At 36.5% G+C, this 26,207-nt stretch overlaps 1 protein-coding gene across 7 annotated transcripts in view; it reads left to right on the forward strand.

The window, feature by feature from the left end:
• GABRA4 (gamma-aminobutyric acid type A receptor subunit alpha4) overlaps nt 1–26,207 on the forward strand; it is a gene marked incomplete at both ends in the record, with an annotated part of 76,288 nt that overhangs the window by 31,241 nt on the left and 18,840 nt on the right. For 6 of the 7 annotated variants that reach the window (XM_080697577.1, XM_080697578.1, XM_080697575.1 and 3 more), the window contains one exon: nt 1,983–2,242. The exons of the other annotated variant lie outside the window; for it this stretch is intronic. In XM_080697577.1, coding sequence (XP_080553703.1) covers nt 1,983–2,242 — 260 coding nt within the window. The remainder of the gene's footprint in view (nt 1–1,982; nt 2,243–26,207) is intronic. 7 annotated transcript variants of the gene reach the window in all.

A 26,207-nucleotide genomic window follows, 5' to 3' on the forward strand; every position in this document is an offset into this window, starting at 1 on the left:
TTTAATAGATACATAGATACCTATATACTTAACTGAGTAAATGTCTTTTAAAATATATTTTGAGCTAATAAAAATGCTTAAAAATCCCAAAAATATTTATAAAAAGGCACGAAGTCAAATCCTCAAATTTCTTTTTCTGTATCATTTATAGACTGTTTTAAAAAGATCTATAGCATGTGCTGCACGGTCGCTCCAATTTTTCATGTAAGCATTGGAGATTCAGAAGGGGACTGGGAATCAGAGAAAATGTATTGTTGAGGAAGTGGGGAAATGAGTTTTTATTTCCTGTGCATTTATCATGTGACTGGCACTACGTGAAATATTATGGTAATCCCTGAAGCAATATTCAACATGTCTGCCTCCAAAGAGGCTCTACTTAATCAAGTTGGAAACAAGGTTTATATGTGGAACAGTAAGGGGAATAGTACAAGGCAGAACATAATTAAATGCTAGGTTGAGGAGGCGGTATTGTTTACCCTAAATCAAAATATGATATTCCATTATTGTTGCCTGGGTTCACTGTCTCTTCACTTGTATATGCATTATTTGCCTTTCAGCTGGGAATTAGCATGGACTGGAATATACAGTTTAGATGCCGTTACCATAGAGATGGCCGCCATCTCATCATCATCATCATCATCATCATCATCATCATAATCATCACCATCATCATAATCACCACTTCCACCATCATCATCATTCCCAGACAACTGGGTGTGTCAACTTCAGAATATACCTTAGGCGTTCTAGAAAATGAGTTCAAATGGATATAGTAAACCCCACAGGAATTCCCAGGTTTAACTATATCATATGGATTATATAGACAGACATAGATGGAAGAAGGGGTAACTATGCAAATAATCACACCCTCAGATAACGCATTGCTATAGTGCCAGCGGGCGGCAATGGATTTTTTTTTTTTTCACTGAAAATGGTAACCAGCCTTTTCTGTAGACTGAAGAGGAGGTTTTCCTGGAGGTGTTACTTTAGAAGCCACGTATTGGAGGTGAAGTACCTCTATTCTCATTGCAAATATTTTCCTGCCAGATATAAACTGGCGAATGATTAGCACCCCTATTTGTTTGTTGTACTTGAGATTGAACCCAGGGGCATTCTACCCCCAAACTATTCTCCATCCCTACTTTTTTTATTATGTTGAGACAGTGTCTTACTAAGTTACTAAGAGCCTCACTAAGTTACTGAGGCTGACCTCGAACCTGTGATCCTCCTGTCTCAGCCTCTCAAGTACTGGAATTACAGATGTGTGCCATCACACCCAGTACCCAATACTTTTGAAGTCAAATTGTTTTAGAAATCTATTGGTTCAGGAATATACTTTTATAATTTTAGTAAATTAGGCTTCTGAACAACTAATAAATTTTTATATTAACTTAATGAATAATTATAAATGAAGACATATATTATGCTTTTTCTAGCAGTAATAGCAGTGAGCCATGCTTAGCCAAGAAATTCTGATGCTCAAATTTCTGAGGCCAATATTCCTAACTTCCTGCTCCTGATTGGGTCATTGCTTCAGTGAATCATGCTTCCTGCTAGGTGTATGCATTAATTCCTTAGGTATATTGGCTCAGATTCCAGTATCAGTTTACTCTATGCTATATGCATTACATACTTTTCATTTTTATAACAAACCCACATACTTTTTATTTTTATAACAAACCCAGTAGGTATCAATGAAGTCTCCACAAATTTTGCAAACTTACATTCAGGTTACATTGAGCAAATAGTGTGAAGGGCCAGGACCTACACTTTATCTGTCACTTACTCCAAAACCTGTGCTGATTTTATTGAGACGCTAGGATTCAAATCCTCCATCAAAGACGGTTTGTTTGAGTTATTATTAACTGTTTACCTCATCCCACCTAATCCTTAGGGTATATTTACTTGTTTGTTTGCTCATGTGTCTGTTTTGCATGGAAATGACAGTAACATGTTTTGTCTCTTTGCTCTTTTACTTGAAGGGATAACCACCGTCCTCACCATGACCACGCTGAGCATCAGTGCACGACATTCGTTGCCCAAAGTGTCCTACGCTACCGCCATGGATTGGTTCATAGCTGTCTGCTTTGCTTTTGTGTTTTCGGCCCTTATTGAGTTTGCTGCTGTCAATTATTTCACCAATATTCAAATGGAAAAGGCCAAAAAGAAGAAATCGAAACCTCTTCCGGAAACTCCAGCAGCTCCAGTGCTGAGAGAAAAGCAGCCCGAAGCACCACTGCAGGTATTTGACTTTATCTCCTTCAAAGATGTTGGCTCCTTCTTGGCTTTGTGTTGCAGAACTAGTAAAGCAGCATTTGTAAGCGTGGGTGTCAATTTCTAAGTCATTAAAAGTCCAGGAATATATAAAAAGATGTTTGTGAATTCAAACTTTCAAAGTGATTAAAGTCTTAAAACTGAAGCAGCTCACAACGAGGTAGATGTGGATGAAGCCAGGTTTTGTTTGAAAGTTCCTTTCAAAATTAAATTATTTTTCTCAGAAAGGTCAAAAGTGTATGTATGCTATTCTGAGGAACGGCTGGACCTCTCTGAGTGGGTTGGCAGGGCCCTTTCATGGAGTTCTTTGAATAAAGTGGGGCAGTTGGTTGTCATGTGGCCCCACAGCAGAACTGTCTCATGGTGCTGGATGGGATTTCTTCTCTTGAATTATAGAGGAGAATAGGAACCACAGACAAGAATACCCATTGCTGTATTTGATAGACATTCGTGGGTCACTCTACTTCCAAGCTATACCCCCAGCTATTTTTCATTATTTATGGTTTTATTTTGAAACAGTTTTGCTAAGTTACTGAGAGCCTTCCTAAGTTGCTGAGGTTGGCTTCAAACCTACAAAGCTTCTGTCTCAGCTTCCCAAGTGCCGGTATTACAAGCTACTGCATCTGGCTGAGAATTCTTATTCTAAATGGACATGTTTAAGAGAATGTAGAAAGCCTAGTAAGAACTACTGTAATTTACATATGGCTGATCAGGGATCCTGTGCTTAAAATAAAATTAAGTATTTTTTTTCCACATGGACTCTAATTGTTTAAAAATAGCAAGCTCTTCATGAAAACAGGAAATCAAACAGACACCATCCCTCTTGCACTTTTTTCTTGTTTTTATCCTATTCCTCACTCTCCTCCTCCACTCCTCTACTATCCTTCTACCTCTCTCTCACCTGGATTTCACTCAGCTTTCTTGAATGAGCAGACACACGTCCATGATCACCTACACACAACCTGCTGGAGTTTCCACAGGGGGTAGTCCAAAATCCTTTGGTCTGCTCATTCCCAAATCAAACTATAGATAAATAATACATTTTATTTCCTACAGCTTAATCCCTTCTTTATTCACTCATTCACTTGTTCATTTGAAAAATATATATTGAATATCAATCTTGTACCAAACCCTGTTTGTAGTCTAAGAATTAATAATACACCAAAATACACATCAAATATCCTGCAATATGGAATTTACAATTATTTTGTGGTGCAGGGGAGGGGAGGCAACTTTTTTTGCGAGACTGAGGATTGAACCCAGGGGGCATTCTATCTCCGAGTGACACCCCCGGCTCTATTCTTTATTCTTTATTTTGTACAGGATCTCACTGTGTTGCAAAGGGCCTCACTAAGTAGCTGAGGCTGTGCCTGAACTGCAGTCCTCTGGTCTCAGCCTCCCAAATACTGGGATTACAAGAGTGCGCCTCCATTCCTGGCTCAAAATTTTTAAAGACATAAATAATAAAGCAGGTGGTATGTCAGAGGGTATAGTGCAAAATCACTAAAGAAGTCAGAAAGTTTGGGACAAGAGTGAGGAGGCTGAGATTCAGCTGTCAGAGGGGAGCTAGATGACAGCTAAACAAATGAGGTTAGGTGTCCACCCTGGCAAGGGTTAAACTGGGTAGAGATCTGAAATGTATAGTTCTGCTCCTACAGGGTTCTGGGTCCTGTTCTCTAAGAATGGCATATAAGCAAGTAGGAAAATGAATGCCTTTCCTCTAATACGTTCAAATAGATTAACTTTTTTTTGTAAATGGATCCATTTCATCAAGATTTTCAAAATTATCAGAATGCATTTTGTATGCTATTTTAAGTTAAAAATACTGATTGAATATGTAGTTTCCCTTTCCCCATAAATAAATTTATGTCCTCTCTGCTTTTTAGTGTTTTTTTTATTTTGTTTTACTTTGTAGTATTGAAGATTTGATCAAAAAATTCTATTTATGGCTTCTTTAAAAGCATCATCTTGGATCTAGTTATTTTATTGTTTCTGTTTCTAATTATTGATTCATGGTTTTATTTTAATTCCATCTTTCTACAGCTTAATTCTGTTACTTTTTCTTGAATTTATTTCTTACTAATTAAGTTTCTTTTTTAATAATAAAGTTTCTTTTATTTCAATAAGGTTTTCTTTGAATAAAACTCTGGCCATAATTCAAAAGATTATATATAATATTATTGTAATTATTTCCAAGTAATAGGTAATTTTCTCACTGCTTTTCTTTCTGTGCTAAGAAATGATATTAACTTTTTTAAGTGGAAATTTTTTCATTTAACTCCTGTTAAATTTTTGTTGTATCGCTTGTGTTCAGAAATATTTCCTACATGTTTGATTTTATGTGTGTGGGGGTGGTACTGGGGATTGAACCCAGTGACATTCTATTTCTGAACTACACCCCCAGTTCTATTTTACTTTTTATTTGGAAACAGGATTTCACTAGGTTGCTGAGAGCCTCCCTAAATTGCTGTCGCTGTCCTCGAACCCATCCTCCTTTTTCAGCCTCTCAAATACTGGGATTACAGGCATGCACTACCTCAGGTCCATATTAAATGTTATAGATTTTTTTGTTGTGCCCTGAGTCATACTAAATACTTGCATATTTAATGGAAAATTGAAAGAAGTTAATTTTTAGGCATTGAATTAATTTTAGTTACAACATTACTATACTTTGATGATACCTCTAGTCTTTTCAAATACCAAGAAATATGTGAAAAATTATCTCATGAAAATTACAAGTTGCCTTGATGTTTTACATCTTAACTACTTTATTTTATACATTTTGATGCTATAACATTCAACATGTAAAGATTAGAAACTGCTGTTTCCTTATGGTCTATGCATTTAATCATCAAATACACATTTTGTTTTTCTACTATATAATGCCCTGTTCCTTGAATTCTATTTGTTCTGATTTTATTAATTTTCTCCTTTTTTGTCCTCCTTCCCCTCCTCTTTTTCTTTTGTTTGTGATGCTGAGGATTGAATTGAGGGTCTTGCACATTCTAGTCAGTGACTCTTCTGCTGAACTATATTTCTACATTTTTTCTTTATGTTCTCTGGACATTATATATCATATTTTTATCACTAGTGGTTAACTTTAACCTATTAAGCAATATACTTCAACTTGTGATTTTATAATACTGTCAAAATTATAAAATCTGGTTGGGCGTGGTGGCGCACGCTTGTAATCCCCGCACTTGGGAGGCGGAGACAGGAGGATCCCGCTGGTTCTTAAGAGACCCTGTTTCCAATTAAAAAAATATATAAAATGGGTCTGGGAGTGTAGCCCAGAGATAGAAGGGTTTCTAGGAACCCCAGTACCACCAAAAAAAAAAAATTATAAAATCTGCTGACCTTGCCGGGCGTGGTGGCGCACGCTTGTTTTCCCCACGCTTGGGAGGCAGAGACAGAAGGATCTGCGCAGGTTCGAAGCCAGCCGCGCTGGCTTAAGAGACCCTGTTTCCAAATAAAAATATAAAAAATAGGTTTCTGGGAGTGTAGCTCAGAGGAAAAGGGGTTTCCAGGAACCCCAGTACCACCAAAAATAAAAAATAAATAAAAATAAAATCTGCTGACCTTACCATGTAACTTTTAACTTTACCCAACTCCATTATTGTTCTAGTTCTAAAGACTCTAGATTAGGAAATGTACTTCATGCATGTAAATATATAAACTTCTGTGCTTATAAGAAATTGATGCAGTCCCCTTTTCACTTTTGAAAAATGATGCATTGACGAAATACTACAAATATTTGAAAGTACCACTTCATCAAAATAAAACTATTCTGTAGAATTTCCAAAGATGGGAGGGGAACCAGTATTCTTCCATTTGCTTGTCTTTTGATTACAGCGGTTGTGGCAAGCAGTAAATGCTTGGTTGGACTTATCTAATTGGCTAGGTCCATTCTGATTCAGTAACTTCTTTTTTCAGCACAGCACACATGCCGTGTGCACATGGCATATCCAAAGCCAAGAAGATCGCATGTTTTTGTGAAGGGTGTAGAGTCAGACCATTTAAGCACTGAGAAGCACTTTAAAACAAACCCAGTCAACATATTCATCGTATGCTCCATGCACTCCACATTGTGTGACTATGTGTGTGTAAGGCTTAGTTCTTTACAACAGCTTACTTGAAGAATATCTGTGTTCTAATGATAGTGATTAATGGGTTGGCCCACCCAACTTCCTGCCAGAGTACAGCTGGCTTTGGAGTATCCATTGTCATTAAATGGCTTCAGTATCAAGTTCAAATTGGATGTCGAGAACAAATTAAAAATATGGGGGATATAAGGAGAAGACAAATAAATAGAAGGAAATCAAGGAGGTGTATCATAAGAACAAAATTTTAGCAAGGTGGTGATGCATGCCCATATTCCTAGCACTTGAGAGCCTGAGACAGGAAGATTGCAGGTTTGAGGCCAGCCTTAGCAACTTATCAAGATCTTCAGCAATTTAGCGAGACCCTCTTTCAAAATAAAAAATGAAAAGGGCTGGGGGTGAAGCTCAGAGGTAGAATGCCCCTGGCTTCAATCCTCGGTGCAAAAAAAAAAAAAAAAAAGAAGTAGAAAATTTTGCAACATATTTCTGGAAAATCATTCTAAGAATCTACTAAGGTTTGGTGTTTCAGTAAAGAGTCTCATCAGACAGCTGAAATTTGAACTTACTCAAATATATGTTCCAACATGTACTACTGTTTCCTTAATTTAATCATGCTGACTTTGCCTAAAATGTGTTTGAGCCCTTCATTTTGAACTGGCTTCAGAATTCAATGTTATTTAGTCATTCAGTAGTCCTTTGGGAAGATTCATTGTCACCACAGGTGACCTGTGGACTGTTAATGGCCTTACAGAGGGGCTTATGGTGACCATTGCTCTTCTTTGAGAATTAGAAAGCATATGGTTTACAGAATATTAATGAAGCAAGAAAAAATGCCAATTGACAGACTGTAGAGCAGTTGTCAGTGGCCTGAATTTGTCTTTGGATATCTCAGGAGGCAACATGGCTAATTTCTTTCTATTCATCATTACCATAACTGTCTTTTATCCTGTTGGCTACATTATTGAGTTTCTATTCATCCCTGTCCTTATTCTGTCTTATCTTAGTCTTTCACTAATGTGCATGATTTGAATGAATAGAATGATTTGAAAAATAAGAAACTATAGCTGGGCATGATAGTGCACCCTTGTAATCCCCGCGCTTGGGAGGCTGAGACAGGAGGATCGCACAGGTTCGAAGCCAGCCTCAGCTACTTAGTGAGGCTCTCAGCAACTTAGTGAGACCCTGTTTCCAAATAAAGTATAAAATAGGTCTGGGAGTGTATCCCAAAGGTAGAAAGCCCCTGTGTTCCACCCTCAGTACAAAAAAAAAAAAGAAAGAAAGAAAGAAAGAAAGAAAGAAAGAAAAGGAACTATAGGAATAATTTTAAAAAAGCATCTTAATAAAATTGCTTTTTTTTTTTTTTTTTTTTTGCAGGTCTGGGGATGGAACCCAGGGGCATTTGACCTCTGAGCTATACCCCATGACCTATTATTTTTATTCTTTATTTTGAAACGGTCTCACTAAGCTACAGAGTACCTCACTAAGTAACTGAGGCTATCTGTGAACCGCAATCCTCCGGTCTCAGCCTCTAGAATACTGGGATCGCAAGCGTGTGCCACCATGCCCGGCTAAAATGAAACTTTTAACAAAACCATTTGAAGCCAGGTGTGATGGCACATACCTATAATTTTAATACTTGGGAGGCTGAGACAGGAGGACAACAGGTTCTAGACCAACCTCAGCAACTCAGCAATACATATCCTCAGCAACTTAGACCCTGTTTCAAAACAAAAATTAAAATAAAAAAGGGCTGGGAGTGTACCTTAAAGGTAGAATATTCCTGGGTTCAATCTCCAGTACAAAAATGTCACTTAAAATATATTCTTTGGTCCTTCTCAGCCACAAAGTATGTATTAATGAATACATTCTATACCTCATGAAAAAAATGTAATGATATAATGAGAATGGATAACATTAATTGAACATTCATTTTGTGTCAGGGACCATGTGATGTAATTTACTGATGTACACGTGTTTCTTAATTGTGTGTTTTCTCTCTTGTTCTTTCTTTCTTTTTTTTTTTTTTTTCTATTTCCAAGCTATACTCCCAGCCCTATTTTTTATTCTTTATTTTGAAACAGAGTCTCACTAGATTGCAGAGGGCCTCACTAAGTAGCTGAGGCTGGCCGCAACCTGAGATGTCTCAACCTCCCAACTATTGATATTATAAATGTGTACCACCAAACCTTGCTTCAGTTGTGAGCTTTCAATATCTGTTTTACAGATAACACTGAGGCCTGTAGTATGTTCATGATAACACAGCTACAAATTGGTAGACCTAATATCAAAATTAATTCACTTGTGCCGGAGTACAGATCTTGTTTTCTTTTTCTTTTCTTTTCTTTTCTTTTTATTGTTGTATAGTGGGGATTGAACCTAGGGGCATTCTACCTCTGAGCTACGCTCCCAGATATTTTTATTTTTGCTTTTAAAACAGGGTCTTGCAAGTTTGCTAATAGTCTTGCTGTATTGCTGAGGCTGTCCTTGAATCTCTGATCCTCCTTTCTCAAACACAGACATGCGCCACCACATCTGGCTACGGCTTTTTTAAAACTCTAGTTATAAACCGGGTGTGGTGTCGCACACTTGTAATCCCAGCGCTTTGGAGGCAGAGGCAGGAGGATTTCACAGGTTCAAAACCAACCTCAGCTATTTAGTGAGGCTCTCAGCAACTTAGTGGGACCCTGTTTCCAAATAAAGTATAAAAAATAGGTCTGGGAGTATAGACCAGAGGTAGAAAAGTCCCTGAGTTCCACCCCCAGTACCACAAAATAAAAAATAAAACTCTAGTTATGGCATTTACTTTATTATATCTAAATAAGGAATAAATATTAGAATGTAGGTGTGTGTATATAGAAATATGTGTATATTGTCTACATATCCTACATGTCTATATAGTTATAGAGCGATAATGATCAGCCCAATAGTCTTTTTGTTCATATTTCTATGAATAATTAATAACAATGTTCTTAATGCTTTATGTGACAGTAATAGGTACTTCTACAGATATTTAATCTGTGATTTAACTCTAATAATTTATAAAATGTGTTCTATTTTTATCCATGTTTTACCAATAAGGAAATTAATAGTTAGGAATCAAGTAATTTGCCCAAGATCATTTATCTGGTAAGTGGCAGGGCTGCGACGATAGGCCTGTGCTTTTAAGCCTCAAGCCCTAATGACTGATGAGCCATGTTGGGTCAGGGACACGGAGGTTGAGATGGATGGTGACAGCATCATCCACTAGAATGGGGAGAGGAAATAAAGTGCATTTGATGAGGAAGCGAATCCACTTGAGTTTCAGTAGATAGAGATTTCCAAAGCAGGAGATATTCAACTCTACTACAGTCACGACATCTTTCTGCTTCCAAATAACAAGTACCTACTTTTATGCTGCCTAAATTTATTTTTTCATCTACCTACTTTCCTTTTCTCTTTATTTTCACTTTGCCGTAATTACTCTGTATGGACTTTTCAGTTTTAAAGAGAGTTCACAGATTCTCACAAGACTATTTGCAAAATTAAAGAGCTATTTGCTCTGCTTAGAGTATTTATGAAAAAAGCTGATATTAAAAAAGAATATATAAATAATTCAAGGTACACCTTGGGTTCAATAATTCAGGTGCTCTCATGAGAATCTTCTTTTTTACTATCCATTCTTCAAAGTCAAACTTTAGTCTTATTTCCCATATCGGACTCGTTCTGAGTCAGCTCCAGAATCCCAAAAATATGGTCTCAAAGAGCCACATCTATAAAGGGGTGAGGGGTTAATAACAGAACCTACTGGAAAGACTTATAGTGAGGATTAAATTACATTATGCATGGAAAATACACAGAGCTTACTGCCCAAAAAAGTACCCATGGTTATTATTATCATCCTTAATTTCCTTAAGCATCTTCAATATTTAAACTATAGATAATCTCATCTGTCACTTTTATAATACTCTATAGTATTTTGTTTAAATTGCTTTACATTAGATCGGTGCATTTACTTAGCTAGCTTACTGAGTTCTTTGGTAAAATGGATTATAGATTCATTTTGTTTTCCTATGCAGCAAATAGCATAGTGTTTAACATTTGCAGTTGTCTATTGCTTGATTATAAGCGAATTGTAGGGATTAATAGAAAATGTGATGCCTCTAGAAACTAATATATTTACCATCAATTTCAAAAACTTGGTTTTTTATGCAAAATTGTGAACATAGGCAGATATTGTGTAGTGAACTACAGTGGAGTTGCTATAAACTTTTAGGATGGTAGGCATTCTTAGAATTCTTTTTGTCTTATTATTTTTATTGGCACATAATAATTATACTTATTTATGCAGTATAGTGTGATGGTTCATTTCTTGTATACATTGTGTAATGATGTAATGATCAAAGCTGAGGCCCACTTGTCCACTGTTGGAGTGAGATAGCAACAGAAAAAGACACTGAAAATATAGTAAAACAAACAACCTTGACAAATGTAGACATGCAGCTGTGAGGTATAAGGAAAGAGTAGTTTATTGTCTTTTGGTCATTTTAATCATTTCATTTTCATAAGTATCTATGAACTCTTAAATACAATGATTTCTCAGTGGCTGGCAATAAACAAGCCACCATTTTTAGGAAAAGGTGTACAAACTAGGTCAGTTTCAAATTTTCACTTTTACCATATTCAAAACTCCTCTAAGGGTTGCTATTCTTTTCATAGTTTAAACTAAGCAAAACAACCTTATTGTTTCATTGCTTGTTTCATTTCTTGTTTGCTATTATTTTTGAATTATCTTTTTTTGGTATTTTATTGGTGCATTGTAATCATACATCTTAATGAGGTACACGATACTAGAGGCACACATGCACACATTACTCAGCCCTTCCCCACTTCCCACCCCATTCCTTCCCCTCTACCTCCTTCTCATGTTCAGCTTGGTGATTGACTTTGATATTTTTGTGAATGTACATCATGTGCATTAAGAATTTTATCTCTTCCTCCCTCCCATTACCCTCAGTTAGGTTGCCTTCTTTACTTACCTAAGGTTTCTTCTTTGTCCAGAGTCCCTTCTATGACCCATTTTCTCCTTAGCTTCTGCATATTATGGAGAGCATCTGTTTTTTTTTTATTTTTTGTGACTGACTAATCTCACTTAGCATAATGTTCTCTACTTTCATCTATTTCCCTGAAAATGACATAATTTTGTTCTGCTTTATGGCTGAGTATCATTCTATTGTGTACATAACCCATAGTTTTGTAATCCATTCATCTGTTGATTGGCAGCTCAGCTGGTTCCATAGTTTGCAATTGGGAATTGTGTAGCTATAAACATAGATATTCATGTCTTACTCTTGCAGTTTGGTTTTCATTCTTTTGGGTAGATACCCAGAAGTAGTACTGCTGGATCATACGGTAGGTTCATTCCCATTCTTCTGAGGATCCTCCATACTGTTTTCCAAAGTGGTTGCACTAATTTCCGATCCAACAATATATTAGAATTCCCAAATCTCCATGCCCTCGCCAGAATTTGTTGTTTCTGTTTTGAGTGAGTGCCATTCTAATTGGGGTTAGGTAGTTTTGATTTGTATCTTTCTGATTGCTAATGATGTTGAACATTTTCATACATTAATTGGCCATTTGTATTTCTTCTTTTGTGAAGTGTCTAGTTCACGTGTGCATTTTTACTAGTTTATTTGTTTTCTTAGCAGGGAGTTCTCTGTATATTCTAAATATTAGTACTCTATTTGATGAGTAGTTGGCAAAATTTTTCTCCCATTCTGTCAGCTCTCTGTTGAGGTTCTTGATAGTTTCCTTTGCTTTACAGAAGTTCTTCAGTTTACTGCAAGCCCATATATTGGTCCTCCTTTTAATTTCTCATGCTTTGGGGATCTTGTTGAGAAAGTTTTTGCCTGTGCCTATATGTTGAAGTGTTGTATCTATGCCTTCTTCACGTAGCTGCAGAGTCTCTGATCTAATTTCCAAGTCTTTGATTCATCTTGAGTTGACTCTTGTGCAGGGTGAGAAAGTGGGGTCTATGTCCATTTTTCTACATATAGTTAACGAGTTTTGCCAACACCATTTATTGAAGAGGCTATCTTTTTTCCAGTGTATCTTTTAGCCCCTTTGTTAAAAATCAAATGGCTGTACATGTGTGTATTTTTTCTGAGTCTTCTATTCTGCTGCTTTGGTCTATGTCTGTTTTTTACAAATACCATGCTGTTTTTACTACTGTGGCCTTGTAGTATAGTTTGAAGTCAGGTGTTATGATGCCTTTCTATGGTCCCCGTTGCTGAGAACGGCTTTGGCTCTTCTGGTTGTTTTGTTACTCCAAATGAATTTTTTTGGTGGTACTGGGTTCCTGGAAATCCTTCCAGCTCCAGGCTACACTCCCAGACCTATTTTTATACTTTTTATTTTGGAAACAGGGTCTCTTAAGCCAGCGCGGCTGGCTTCGAACCTGCGCGATCCTCCCGTCTCCGCCTCCCAAGCGCGGAGATTACAAGCGTGCGCCACCACGCCCGGCTCAAATGAATTTAAGGACTGATGTTTTCATGTCTGTGAGGAATGACCTTGGTAATTTAATGGGTATTGCATTGAATCTGTTTTCATTTCTTTATTTAAAATCTCCTCTCTTGACAGTTTAAAAAGGACATGAAACAGTACTGCCAATTCATTTGACATTTAGGTGTGTTTGTGGCAAAAGTTTAATGACATTTTTAAAGTCTTGTATAAATAAGCGCCTTCCCAAATTCATACCTTTTAAATTTAGAGTGCTCTGTAGTTAGAAATGCTGTGTAGGCAACGAATGTTTGTTTAATTACACAATTATTAAATTGTATAATTTAAGTGTTGTGAATACTAGAGTCATTTCATCTGCAACCATATCTTTATATTAGTTTTTCTTTTTTATAATGTTTTTATTGTTGCATTATAGTTATACATCTTAATGGGATAAAAGATAATGAAGACATACATGCACACATCACCCAATTATCATTTGCATAAACATGGCATATTAATGATGTGAAGAAATCTCAGCTAGTCAGAATACAAGGATAAACCAGGCAACTAAGATTTTGCACAAATCATCAAGCAAAACATTGACGATTCAAAGTAGAGAAAATCTACACACCTAGTCTAGTGAGAGAGAGAGGCCATTACTCTTATCAGTATTATACTGTATTTAGTATATTGAAGTATGGCTTGAGTATACATTTTAGAATAATACAATTATGTTTATATTAGTGTGAACTTTCAGGGGGGTTTTTTGTTTATTTTTGTTTGTTTGTTTTGGTGGTACTGGGGTTCCTGGAAGCCCTTCTACCTCCAGGCTACACTCCCAGACCTATTTTATATATATATATATATATATATATATATATATATATATATATATATATATATTTTTTTTTTTTTTTGGTGGTACTGGGTTCCTGGAAGCCCTTCTATCTCCGGGCTACACTCCCAGACCTATTTTTACATTTTTATTTGGAAACAGGGTCTCCTAAGCCAGCTCGCGGCTTCGAACCTGCGCTATCCTCCTGTCTCTGCCTCCCAAGCGCGGGGATTACAAGCATGCGCCACCACGCCCGGCGACCTATTTTATATTTTTGAAACAGGGTCTCTTACGCCAGCACGGCTGGCTTCGAACCTGCACGATCCTCCCGTCTCCGCCTCCCAAGCGCGGGGATTACAAGCATGCGCCACTACACCCTGCGTGAACTTTCAGATTTTTAAAGGTATCTTAGATCTGCTTATATAATGATTTCTAGCTCAATTACATACTGGGAACCTGTTATAATTATAGATATATTCATAAACTAACTTTGAAGTATCAATATATTGACAATATTGTGCTCTTTCTTTATAGGTATGAGAGTCATAGGGAGGATAGACATTGAATAATTAGTTTAAAATACATAATGAAAAATGAGCAAAATACTGTACAGAAAAGGTAGAGTAATAGGGAATTAAATCAGAGGAAGTTAAGCTGAGACATCAAATTAGTCTTTGAAATGAAAAGGTGACAAGTAAAAGGATATAAGTCAAAATGACAAAGGGAATAATCAGTCCATTTTAGTAGCCTATTGAAACAATTATCATGCATGTTTTGGTAATTATTGGAAATAATATTGCATGGAAAAAACAACATTAGCACTGTGATTGAAGATAGACTATTTTTTTTTCCAGAGGGGAAATGTCATTAATTTAATGCTGCACTGGGAAGACTGGTTAGAGTAGCTATTTAAGGAGGAAGGAAGGCAACATATACCTCATATAATATGGTGGTGGTGGTGGTGGTGGTGGTGGTGTGTGTGTGTGTGTGTGTGTTATAGATATAAATGATATAGCAATTAATATTGTTTGTTCATCGATCTTCATATACTCTGAGTTTACAAGTAATAATGCAAAATGAAGAAGCTGTGAAGTGTATTTAGTATAAATATACCAGGTGGCATGTCGCCATGGTGATGATCATATTTTTGTATACCTACTGTGTGCTGCATATTATGCTAGTTGCTTTACATGTGTTATCTCTCACCTTCACAACAAACCTTGAGATGAGTTGTTGTGTTGTCATACAGATACTTTTGTGGTCTGGAAAACTGCGCCTTGCAGCATTTTGGTAAGTTGCCTAGATCATATGTGTGGTAAATGGTAGACTTGGATTTGAGTCCTGTCTCTTTGGCATTGAAAAGCTGGATGAATTTAGATGCATGGTAGAGCCTCTCACCTAGAAATAACTGCAGGCAGACTTTAAGGCATTTGTCTTTACTCTCAGTTCTCCCATGTAGCTTTGATCACACAACCTAGTATTTGGGTTCCCATTTCTCCATCTGTTAACGGATGAAGCTAGGCATGAGTATTTCTTAATTCACTTCTAATTTATAAATTGGCGTCACTACAAACTCATCTACTCTCTAATGCAAATTTACTTTATGCTATTTATCATATGCTTACTTTAGTACACATTATGTGGAAGAGCTGATTAGAGGAAGGGTAGTTCTTCCGTCAGTATTGAGTCAACTACATTAAATATTTGGGTTATTTTAAACTCATCTATACAACAAAACCCAATATTGCTCCAACAGCAATAAAAGCATCAAGTGATCTTGAACTCACCACATGCCATAGAGTATTTTAAGCATTTTATATATATTAACTCATATAATCTTCCCAGCAAACCTTTTTATAGATGAGGAAATTGTAGCACTGAAAGGTCTAAATGATTTGTCCAAAGTCACACAGCTGCTAAGTGATTGAGCCAAGATTTAAACCTAGACAGTCTGCATCCAAATGTATGTTCTAAAACCACCACAGACTGCTGCCTCTCGATCATAACCCACTCCTACTTCTGCTCACCTCTGCTGAGCCTACTGATTTTTACCGTACTCCCTCCCTACTCCATCCTCAATTTTTTAAAGGTTGTCTTAATGTTCACGTTGTTCAAAGTATAAATCATCATTTGAAATTCTCTCTCACTTATAAATGAGCCATGTCCCTTAAACAGTAGTTTAGCAAAGTCACGGAAATCTGTAGCTTGGCATAAAATATATGTGGATTTTGTTGAGGCTAAGAATCATCAGTTCATTTAGTACAGTCATTTCAACAAACTAAAGGTTAAGCATTCCATAATTCTTCGAGTCTTTTTGACATTTTGAAAAGTTGAAAAAGCGTTACTGTTTATTTTGATTTGATATACTCATTTTGCATGCACTGATATATTTAATTAACAGTATTTATTTACAACATATGTTCAAAAGTATCCTGTGTTTAAATATTGTGGGTGCCGGGCATGGTGGCGCACACTTGTAATCCCCGTGCTTGGGAGGCAGAGACAGGAGGATCGCGCAGGTTCGAAGCCAGCCGCACGTGCTGGCTTAGGAGACCCTGTTTCCAAATTTAAAAAAAATGTAAAAATAGGTCTGGGAGTGTAGTCCGGAGATAGAAGGGCTTCCAGGAACCCCAGTACCACCAAAAATAAATAAATAAATAAATAAATATTGTGGGAACTGAGCCGGGTATGGTGGCACATACTTGTAATCCCAGCATTTGGGAAGCTAAGACAGGAGGGTGGCGGTTCGTGGCCAGCCTCAGGAACTTATCGAGGCCTTTGCAACTCAGTGAGACTCTGTTTCAAAATTAAGAATAAAAAATAGGGCTGGGTGTGTAGCCCCATTCAGAGGTAGAATGCCCTTGGGTTCCATTCCCAGTACTGCAAAAAAAAAAAAAAAAATATATATATATATATATATATATATATATATATTTTTTTTTTTTTGTAGGAACTATTTTAAAGTTCATGAGTTATTTTTTGCCTTAGTAGAATTTATATCATATGACATATAGTATAGTGAATAATGAAGAGGGACAAATGTTCTATGGGACCAAGGAACATTATAAAAAATGTGCTGAGCTTCAGAGATGGGGCTGTTAGGGGAATTCAGATGGATGTGAGGTATATTTTATTGATAACAGATGAAAGAAAGTAGCAAGGAAATGCCAAGAAATCACTACAAAATTACCATTAGTTAACTTGTGATATCTATAGACTAGCTTAAGGATCACTTTAGAATCATCATAAAATTTGCAAACTATTAGCATACTATTGGAATGTTTATTTCTCCATTTACTCTATTACTTTTCAAGCACACCTGGCACTAATTTTCTCAGAATGTAGCAGGTGCTCAAGAAATATCTATTGATTGATTCTATCCCTCATATCAAGACTCTGTTGCCAGGGACAGCAATATGTGGAAGACCAAAAACTTCCATTGGTGAAGTTTTATTAAAATATTTATATGATGGTGTTTCAAATTTTAATTCATTTGATCTTTTTTTATATGTCAGCACTGAGTGGGCCAATACTTCTTTTTGGAATGGAAAAAAAATTATCTTAAGAAATACACAACTGCTTTAAAGAACTTCCCTCAACATTTAGTTATATTTTCCAGCAAGTTCTAGTCCCTAAGCTACTGAGTAAAATTATTCATTCCTTCTGGTTTATTTGACTAAGCTGCCAATTTTCCCTTTGCTATTTTGAGGAGCTAATTTTCCCACAACATAATATACATTGCTAAATTTCCAGCTTTTTGCTCAGCCTCAGATGATTTAGCAGTTTCAAGAAACATCAGTTTGGATATGACTTATTTCATTTCACTTAAATGAATTAGAGGATATTATGTAAGAAAAATCTCTTTGGTAAAAGAAAATTATTATGTATTCCGGTCAATTTTCCAACAGCGTTAAGAAGAGAGTACTTTCCATGTAGATTGTATGGCATGGAATGTCTTAATATTTTCTGTTATCTCTGATTCCCTGAGATATTTACCCTGCCTAGATTCTTTGTTGAATGATACATCATATGCTTTCCCAAGCTGTCTTTTTCTTCCCTTATTAGTGATCCTAAATGTTTACTTTCTTTTTACTTACTCTATAACACTCTAGTTTTTCTTTTTCAGTAGATAGCCCTTGAACTCCTTGAACTTTGACTTTTAATTTTTAAAACATTGATATCTTCATATAGATGACCTGGATGAGGATTTCTTTATTCTTTCAAGTCTCATAGTCCAATGAATTATTTTATTTTTCCTTTCTCTCTTTGGTTAGTTAAAACCTACCTTTTATTACTTATATTTAATTACTTTTGCTTGGTAAATTGAAACAGTTTTACAATTCATAATCAGATAAAGGCTGTTCTTATTGGAACATCACAGAAGGGGGTTGGAGTGTAGATGATTTCTATTTTTGCTTCCCTAAAATGTTTTTCTAAGTCCAGTTAGTTTAACATGGATATTGAGATTTCTTTTGACAATGAAAATTTATGCAATAAAATATTAGGTAAATGGCGAATGTATAGAGGAGGAGGGAGCTTTGTGCTTTGGCACATCTTTACTTTTTATTTGTCCTGGTCTGTGGCTCTTAAAGGTTAACATTTCCAAGAAGGATTTAGCAGAAAGATCATGAGGACTTTGTGTATACAAAGAAGAAAAAGTCAACTCTTCATATTCAAAATGAGTATATTACTGTTTCTTGTTTAGCAAATGATGACCCCATAAAATAATAATTGGAGTTTTATTATATAAGACAAGTTTTTTAAAAAAGCATTTTGAGGAATCTGAGCTTTAAAACCAATGCTTAGCACAGGCCCTGACACCCAATATAATCTACTAAGTCAGTGAATGAAAGAACGAATGAATACAGTGTTGTATCTGCAAAAATATTATGAGTAATAACAATAACTGCAAAGTCTTAGATAACAACACTATCACAGGAAACTCCCATAAACTCATGCCAGCACTGTGATTTTGGCTTTTGAGACCCACACAGGAATTTGGGATAAGTAAAGAAAATCTGTGTAACTCTTCCCTTAACCTCAAACCACATGGGTTCTTTGAAACTCTAGGAAGAAAATACTATCTCTGTCCTTCCACTGACTGTGTTTACAACCCTTAATTTTACTTCTTGGGTTATTTCTCTCTCCCAGAGCAGATGGGTACTTGGTGCAAGGTGAGATTCATGTTCAACTCTGCTGGCTAGGTACCAGGAACACAAGTAGATGTCCTCTGGTTCTGTGGGAAAGAAGAATTCAGTTGGCACTCTTCCAATAATGGGTTTGGTTGGATAATGATATCTTACTTGAAAAGGCAAAAGGAGGCCTCTGGGAGCTTTAAAAGTGATTCTATACAGAGTAAGCAAGACCTGGGCAACCATATAGAAATTCAATAGTTATTTCTTTAGAGGATATCTTTAGATTTAAAAAAATGGGGAAGAGAGGGATAGATGACAGCATAGGTTGGGCACTTGAACTTCAGAAATTGTTCCTTCCATGAAGAAATGAGCCTGTGTTTTTGTTTTTGTTTTTGTTTTTGTTTTTCAGAAAATCCAGGATTTATGAGACTGAGCTATAAAAAAACTACCATTTTTGCTGGTCAAAATGGTTAAAAAATACTATAGTGATAAATCATTTTCAGGTTTATAGTAGCACAATTTACGGTAGCCAAATTGTTGAACCAACTTAGGTGTCTGCCAACAGATGAATAGAAGAAAACTGTAATATAAACATACAATGTGATTCTATGCAGCCATAAAGAGGAACAAAATATGTCATTTGCAGGAGAATGAATGGAAATGGAGAATATCATGTTAAGTTAGACCAGCAAGTCACAGAAAGTCAAGGGTTCTATGTTCTCTCATATGTAGAACTAGAGAGAAAATAGGGGAAAAGGTAACGTTAGATAAATGAGGAAAGATAGCAGTAAAATAGTGGAAGGAGTTTGGGGGACAAAGGTCGGGAGAGATAAAAGGAGGCTTGATGAATTAAATGGTTCAAATAATGCAATGTACATAAATGAAAGTATCCTACCAATTTATTTATTTTTTGGTACCAGGGGGTCGAACTCGGGAATCGTACCTCTGAGATACATCCCCAGTCTTATCTTTGTTTTGTTCTCTATTTTGAAACAGGGTCTCACTAAGTTGTGGAGGGCCTCACTAAATAGCTGAGGCTGGCCGCGAACCTGTGATCCTCCTGTCTCAGTACTGGGATTACCAGTGTGTGCCACCACACCTGGCTTCCTACCAGTTTCACTAATATGAATCTGGAAAGGTGGGTAGTGGAGTGGGATATGCAGGGAAACACACCAAAGGTTGTGTGAATGTATGTTTTTATCACTTTGAATCTCACTATGATGCATAATTATAACACACCAATAAAATGTTAAAAAAGATAAGAGCAGGGCATGGTGGCACACACTTGTAATATCAGTACTTGGGAGGCTAAGACAGGAGGATGACAGGTTCACAGCCAGCCTCAGCTAGTTATTGAGGCCCTCTGCAACTTAGTGAGACCTTGTTTCAAAATACAGAATAAAAAATAGGGCCAGAGGTGTAGCTTGAAGATAGAATGCCTCTCGGTTCAATCCTCATTAACACACACACACACACACACACACACACACACACACACACAAAGGCCAAAAAAAGATAAAAATACTCTTTTGAAATAAAGATGAGGCCTAAATCTTAAAGTTTTTCCTTTATAAGATGTCTAGTTTTGAAAGCAAAGTTAGGATTTAATAAGAAATTGTTCCAGTAATGATAATGGCAAACATTGTAGAATGAGTTTTTAACACAAAGATGTAGGTCTGAGCTGAAAACATCAAAATCTTGGAATTCTTCTTGATATCCCTGGGGCCATTGAAAGTCAATCCTCTGTGGGCATCCTAATGCTCTCTGTAGGATTGTTTTTGTTGTTGTTGTTGTTGTGTTCATTTGTTTTATTTTATTTTGACTCCAAGCAGTAGAAGCTTGTATAGATTCTGAGCTTCAATAGGCGCTCTTTCTTGTGCTTAGCTCACTGCCGCTGCTTCTGCAAGCAAGAAACACACTTTGTTGAAGCCTTAGCGGATCCTGGAGAATGTGAACATGCTTTCTGCCTAATGTTTGCCAATGGGCTGATCTAAAAATGGTACCAAGGAGGTTACCTATTATCTACAGAAAAAGAATACATTTCAGGACTGAAATAGATTATGGTCAATGGGGACCTGAACTGCTGACAGGAAGTTATTTTAGTATCTCCCAACAATTCATAAAAATAGAATGATATTTTTACATAGCGAATGATGTTTGTTTTCTGCTAATTAAAAAAATGAATCCTTCCTTGAGTAGCTTTTTGTATTTAATTTCTTTTCCTTTTATACTTATTTCCCCACAGTGTTTCTTTATGAATTGCATTCATCTTTCAAAATGAAATTATTCATTCATTTTTGCACATTTGCAATGAGTAATATCCATTGCAACATAGTCAAATTTACTTTATCAAATTCATTGCTACACATGTTCATGAAGCAGCGTATAAAGGAGATCGAATGTGGAAAGACTTAAAAATCATTTCTTAATAAAAATACACTTTAATATGATCTTTATATCCCTAGAAATGAAATATTAAATTTTTTCAATTGATGTATAATAAATAAGTTGACCTTGTTCTCCTTGGCCTACAACTGCCCAAATTTATGACTGTTGTCATTGGAATCTACCTAGTTGAACATTTGTTTTGGACTGAATTGCCCTGGCTTCATCAGTGGATTGGATAATCACCTATCAAGGGGAAAAACATATAAGAAAGTGTTTCAGCACTGAAAATTTGCTAAAGTATTTAACCCCAAATAGTAATCTAGGTATATATGACTGTCATAGGTGTGCTTAAAATGTACAGGTTAATGGTTAAAATTTAAATCAATAGAGAATTTTCAAATCTCATGAGAAATTTTAGATAATTACTGTCTATAGCTTACTTATACATCACTATTCATTTTGTTGGCTTTAAGTGCAACTAGATGTTCACTGTGGTAGAAGTCAAGGCGTAAGGGAGGAAGGGATGGAGGGAGGAGGAGAGAGAGAGGCAGAGAGAGACACCAATTATCTTACAGTGTAAGACAGATAAATACTGCCCCTTTATTCTTAGGGACTTTTTTTAAACTGTCTTTCTCATTTAGAAAAAAAATGGATATGGATAGAAGTAATATTTAAGATGGAGTCAAGTGTGGTAAAATCAGAAATATCCAAGTGAGAAGAGATATCATGAATAACATACCATTACTTCTTCCTGCTGGAATATGCCTTGTATGTTATCTAAGTGTTTCTATTCTTAGTTCTGTTTCATGGACAGTAATGGAGGATAGCCTAAGGTTCAAATGTGTTGGCCTCAAATTATGACAAACTTTGAGAGAAAACTGTGTAACTCTCTGATGTGTTCTGATAAGAAAAAGAAAATATCTATCTTTTTAATTCAAAAGAAGTTCAAAGTCAACACTGATACTGTGGTACAACTCTCAGTGCTTTTCTAGAGAACTGATATAGTTTTATCCTTTATTTTATGTGGTCCATAATCGTTTACCAACCCAGCTTCCCATTTCTTCTTTTCTAGTAATGTTCTGCCTTTTCCCTATGTATGGAATGAGCCATGTAAAGTTGTCATCAATATTTTTATCTGATAATAGTAAATATCTTAATTTTAAAAAAATGTGTTGGTCTGAATAGGAACATATGCTGGACTCGCATTAGGAAGAGATCAGTACAAATCCAAGTGTTACATTCTGCAGAGAACACTATTGTTTGGATTATGGCATTCTGCTTGATAGACATGATTTAGCACCATGTAGTGCAGCCTCATTTATTACAGAGCTGTTCATCTCAGAAATTGCTCCACAAGATAAAACATTATATATGTTTATTCTGGACCAATCTGCCAGCACAGTAGAGTGAACACAATCATACTTTCTCAGCAATGCAAGCAAGGAGATGTAATTTTTGGCTTCTTCTTTTTTTTTTTTTTTCTTTTTTTTACTAGCTCTCCATAATGTTCTTTCCTAGTTTGAATGCTCTGCACAAACTGATTATTGTGTTTCTTCCACTGTGTTCTTTCTTCATATCACTAATATTCTATTTTCTGGCTGAGGGTCTCTATTTATATTAGTTTGGTCGATTTCCAGAGAGTAAACAAATGTGATTATTTTAATGGTTAAAGTACAGAGTGGGTGTTCCTTTAGGTCTTACAGCTATTTTATTTCATTTCAGCTGGATGGGGTTTATGGTCTAGGTTTCTCTGTATTCACTATGAGAACAATTTAAATAGTGCCAAGAAGAGTGAAACATTAACCAGAAGTCTCCTGATACACTGATAATAGGTGATAGAATAAGAGGACAAAAATATAGCTCCAGTTGGGCTAGGTGAAAGGACCCTTTATAACACTATTTACTTGGGGCTGCTAGTTCCAGTATGCTGTGGGGTATCCCAGCCAAGTGTCTCAACATCACCTACATGCATATGCATGAGGCTGTCTTCGAGGTGATGCTAGCTCCAGTCCCTCTGAGTGAAATCACATGAGAGTCCCCAAATTAGAGCCCTCTAGATCAAGTCCAGTTAACCTCCCAACCCATGAGAAGTGGTATGAAAATTATTGCTATTGCATTAGCCCACTGTGTTGCAGCAATTTGGTATGCAGCCCTGGGTAACCAGGAAACACATGCTTTCAAGTCAAATATAACAAACACTGACTCTGCCTCTTGATAATGGATGATGAGAGCCACAATCTTAAATTTGCATAATTCTTTTTGTCGATCTTAGAGATGTTTAATCTGGAACACTGCAGGTGCTCAATAAATATGAGTTTCCTAACTTTCCTCCCTTTCTTTTTTACCTCCTGTCCTTCTTTCCCTCCTTTGCATCCTTCTTCCTTTCCTTCCCATTTAAATTCAACCAAGTGCAGCTGCTTTTATGGTAGTCCATTTCAAACTGGAATATGTTAGTGCCAGGTGTGGATTTAATTGGACCTTTACTTAGAACACAGGCAGACAGAATTCAGGATGCATTTTTTTTTTCAGTGAAAACTGCTGAATCACTGGTTCTAAAATCGGCATAAAACATGCTCAGACCTTCCACAGACAGAGTGTGTGATGTGATCAAGTGCCTTGGGGGAACGGGGTAAACAAAATTTTTAAAAAGGAATGTTTCCATCAGTTCATGGCAAACATTATCTGAATTCAGTTCAGGCGAAAAATATCTTAAAAAGCTAGATAAAGGAAATGAAGGCATGAGCAACATGTTATTTGTAGGAATGACATACATTATCTCCTTGGCAACTGCAGGGTGGCATGCAATTTGGCAATCTATGTTGTGTCATCTTGGATGCCTGGAAGTCACTGTTTCCTACAGAAACAAAGGAAAGAACAACACGAGAAAAAGAATTCTGATTTTAGTATGCTAGGAAAGTATTTTAAAACCAAGGGCCAGCAGGCTTCCACAGTACAACTAGAACTCAAAATGGCATTAAATTTTCATTTATTAATTCTACAATGCTTTAGAATATGGATTAAATTCAATGACTTTTTGGCCCTGCTGAGCTTTTTATTCATGCTTTGTGGTCAGATCATGACTTAAGACATCTGTGTGAACCTTTCAGTGCTTTAAAAAACATCAGGGTCTCAAAGCTTAAGCTTAAGCACTTTCATTTAACCATTCAACAAATATTTGAATAAGTTCTATGTGTTGAATATATAATTTGTGCCAGGCACTGTGCTGGATATTGAGGCTGTGTAGACCTCTTGCCTTATTTATGTCTTACAATCTTCTTGTCATATCCATGGTATATTGTGGCATTTTTTATTTGGAATGAATCAATAATTTAGCAAGCCCTAGCTCGGAGACCCTATTATACTGGCAGCTAAGAGTTAGCAGAAATGAACCCTAAGGCTACACAATACTTGACGGGCACATAACAGTTCTCATAATGTCTTTTCTTTGGCCAGTGATTTCTAAGACCTTTCATAGGTGAAGTCAGCTTGATCTCATCAACAACTTCCAATAAATAGCTCCAAAGTATTTATAATTGTGACTCACCCGCAATATGATTTCATTTGGTAGGTCATCTGACTAAAATCGGATATCTTAAACAAAGGCAATGCAGGTTGCAGTAAAGCTGGCAAGAATCTGAAAGCTTCCATTCCGATGGCATTCAAAGAAGCAGCAACACCATAAAATGCTACAAAGGCAGCCTAAAAGACTGCGGTGGGACTTCTTGATCACAGTAGGAGAATGATATGGCTGGTTACATGAGATTAAAGCATCACATCAGTGTTAAACCGGAATCACCAGTGGGCTACTGGGATCCCCCCCCCAATGGCTCTGGAGATAAGGACTTGAGGTTCACCGTGCATAAAGCAGACATTTGGGTTGATAGCAAGCTTTTCCCAAGAATGATATTGCCTCCTGCTGATCTGTTTAATATCTCCAAAGCATCCCTCTTACTGTTTTTTCTTCTTCCATTTTCAACCTCATTATAGCAGAAGGTGAGGTATTTATCTACATTTCTGGGGCCTATGAAGGGATGACTTTGAGGCAGACTGTCAGAGTCCACCAAAGAGTCTCATGAAAGTCTGACTTTCCAAACAGTGATTCAGGTGTTCTTCTCTAAGCCCAGAGGATGAAGAGTCATATGCCTGATTTTTGTAAGTTTGGTGTTAAAATTAACAACCAGATTTCACTTCCTGAAATTCCCCCTCCCCCGAGGGGCTTATTTTACTATGTCCTCTCTAAGAGCAATATTTCAGCTTAAAATTTTCTTGGGTTTGTGGAGATATTCATGGAAGATTTAAATAGCATTGCAGCTGTACAGAAAAGCTGTTCTAGTGTGTGCTTTGAAAAATCAGCTTTTCAATAAACGATAGCTTTAGAACTATGATTGAGAGGGAAAAAAACAGTCTTGTTAAACAAGCTCTTGCAGCCACCGGCTACATGTTCCAAGCAGTTTGAAGAAGAGGCTTCTGGCTCTGATCCTCATGTTGTTCCTGGCGAGACAGGTTGGGGCTCATGGGGATGGCGTCTTCCCTGAGTGGCACCAAAGGGCAAGAGGGAAGGCGGGGCTTGACCCACGAGGTGACTCTTGTGCTCAGTGGTGATCATTTGGTCATACTCTTTACCAAGCAGATGTATGAGAACAGAGAGGAATAGCATTTCATTCTGGTTATCAGTTAAAATTCCAGGATCTACTCGTTAAACATCCCATTAACTACAGTAGTGGCCCAGGAAGTATAATCTAGATAGAACAAATGACTGTCATCTGGTTTTCAAGTGGATTTAAATGTGCTGCTTTTGGCTCTATGACTCTGCCAACTTCGTATCTCTGGAGACGCGTTGTGTGAAACTCATTTTTGCTGTTTTGAGTGTACAGGAGGGAATGATTTTGTTGTTGATTTATTTTAGTGCAGTTTACTCATAATTTATTTATTATTTATTCATTCAACTTATTTTATTGGGTACTTCCCAATGCTTGGTACTATGTTCGTGGATGAGAG

The sequence above is a fragment of the Muscardinus avellanarius genome (genome assembly GCF_963383645.1).
Source record: "Muscardinus avellanarius genome assembly, chromosome: 6".
In the NCBI taxonomy this organism is placed as follows: Eukaryota; Metazoa; Chordata; class Mammalia; order Rodentia; family Gliridae; genus Muscardinus; species Muscardinus avellanarius.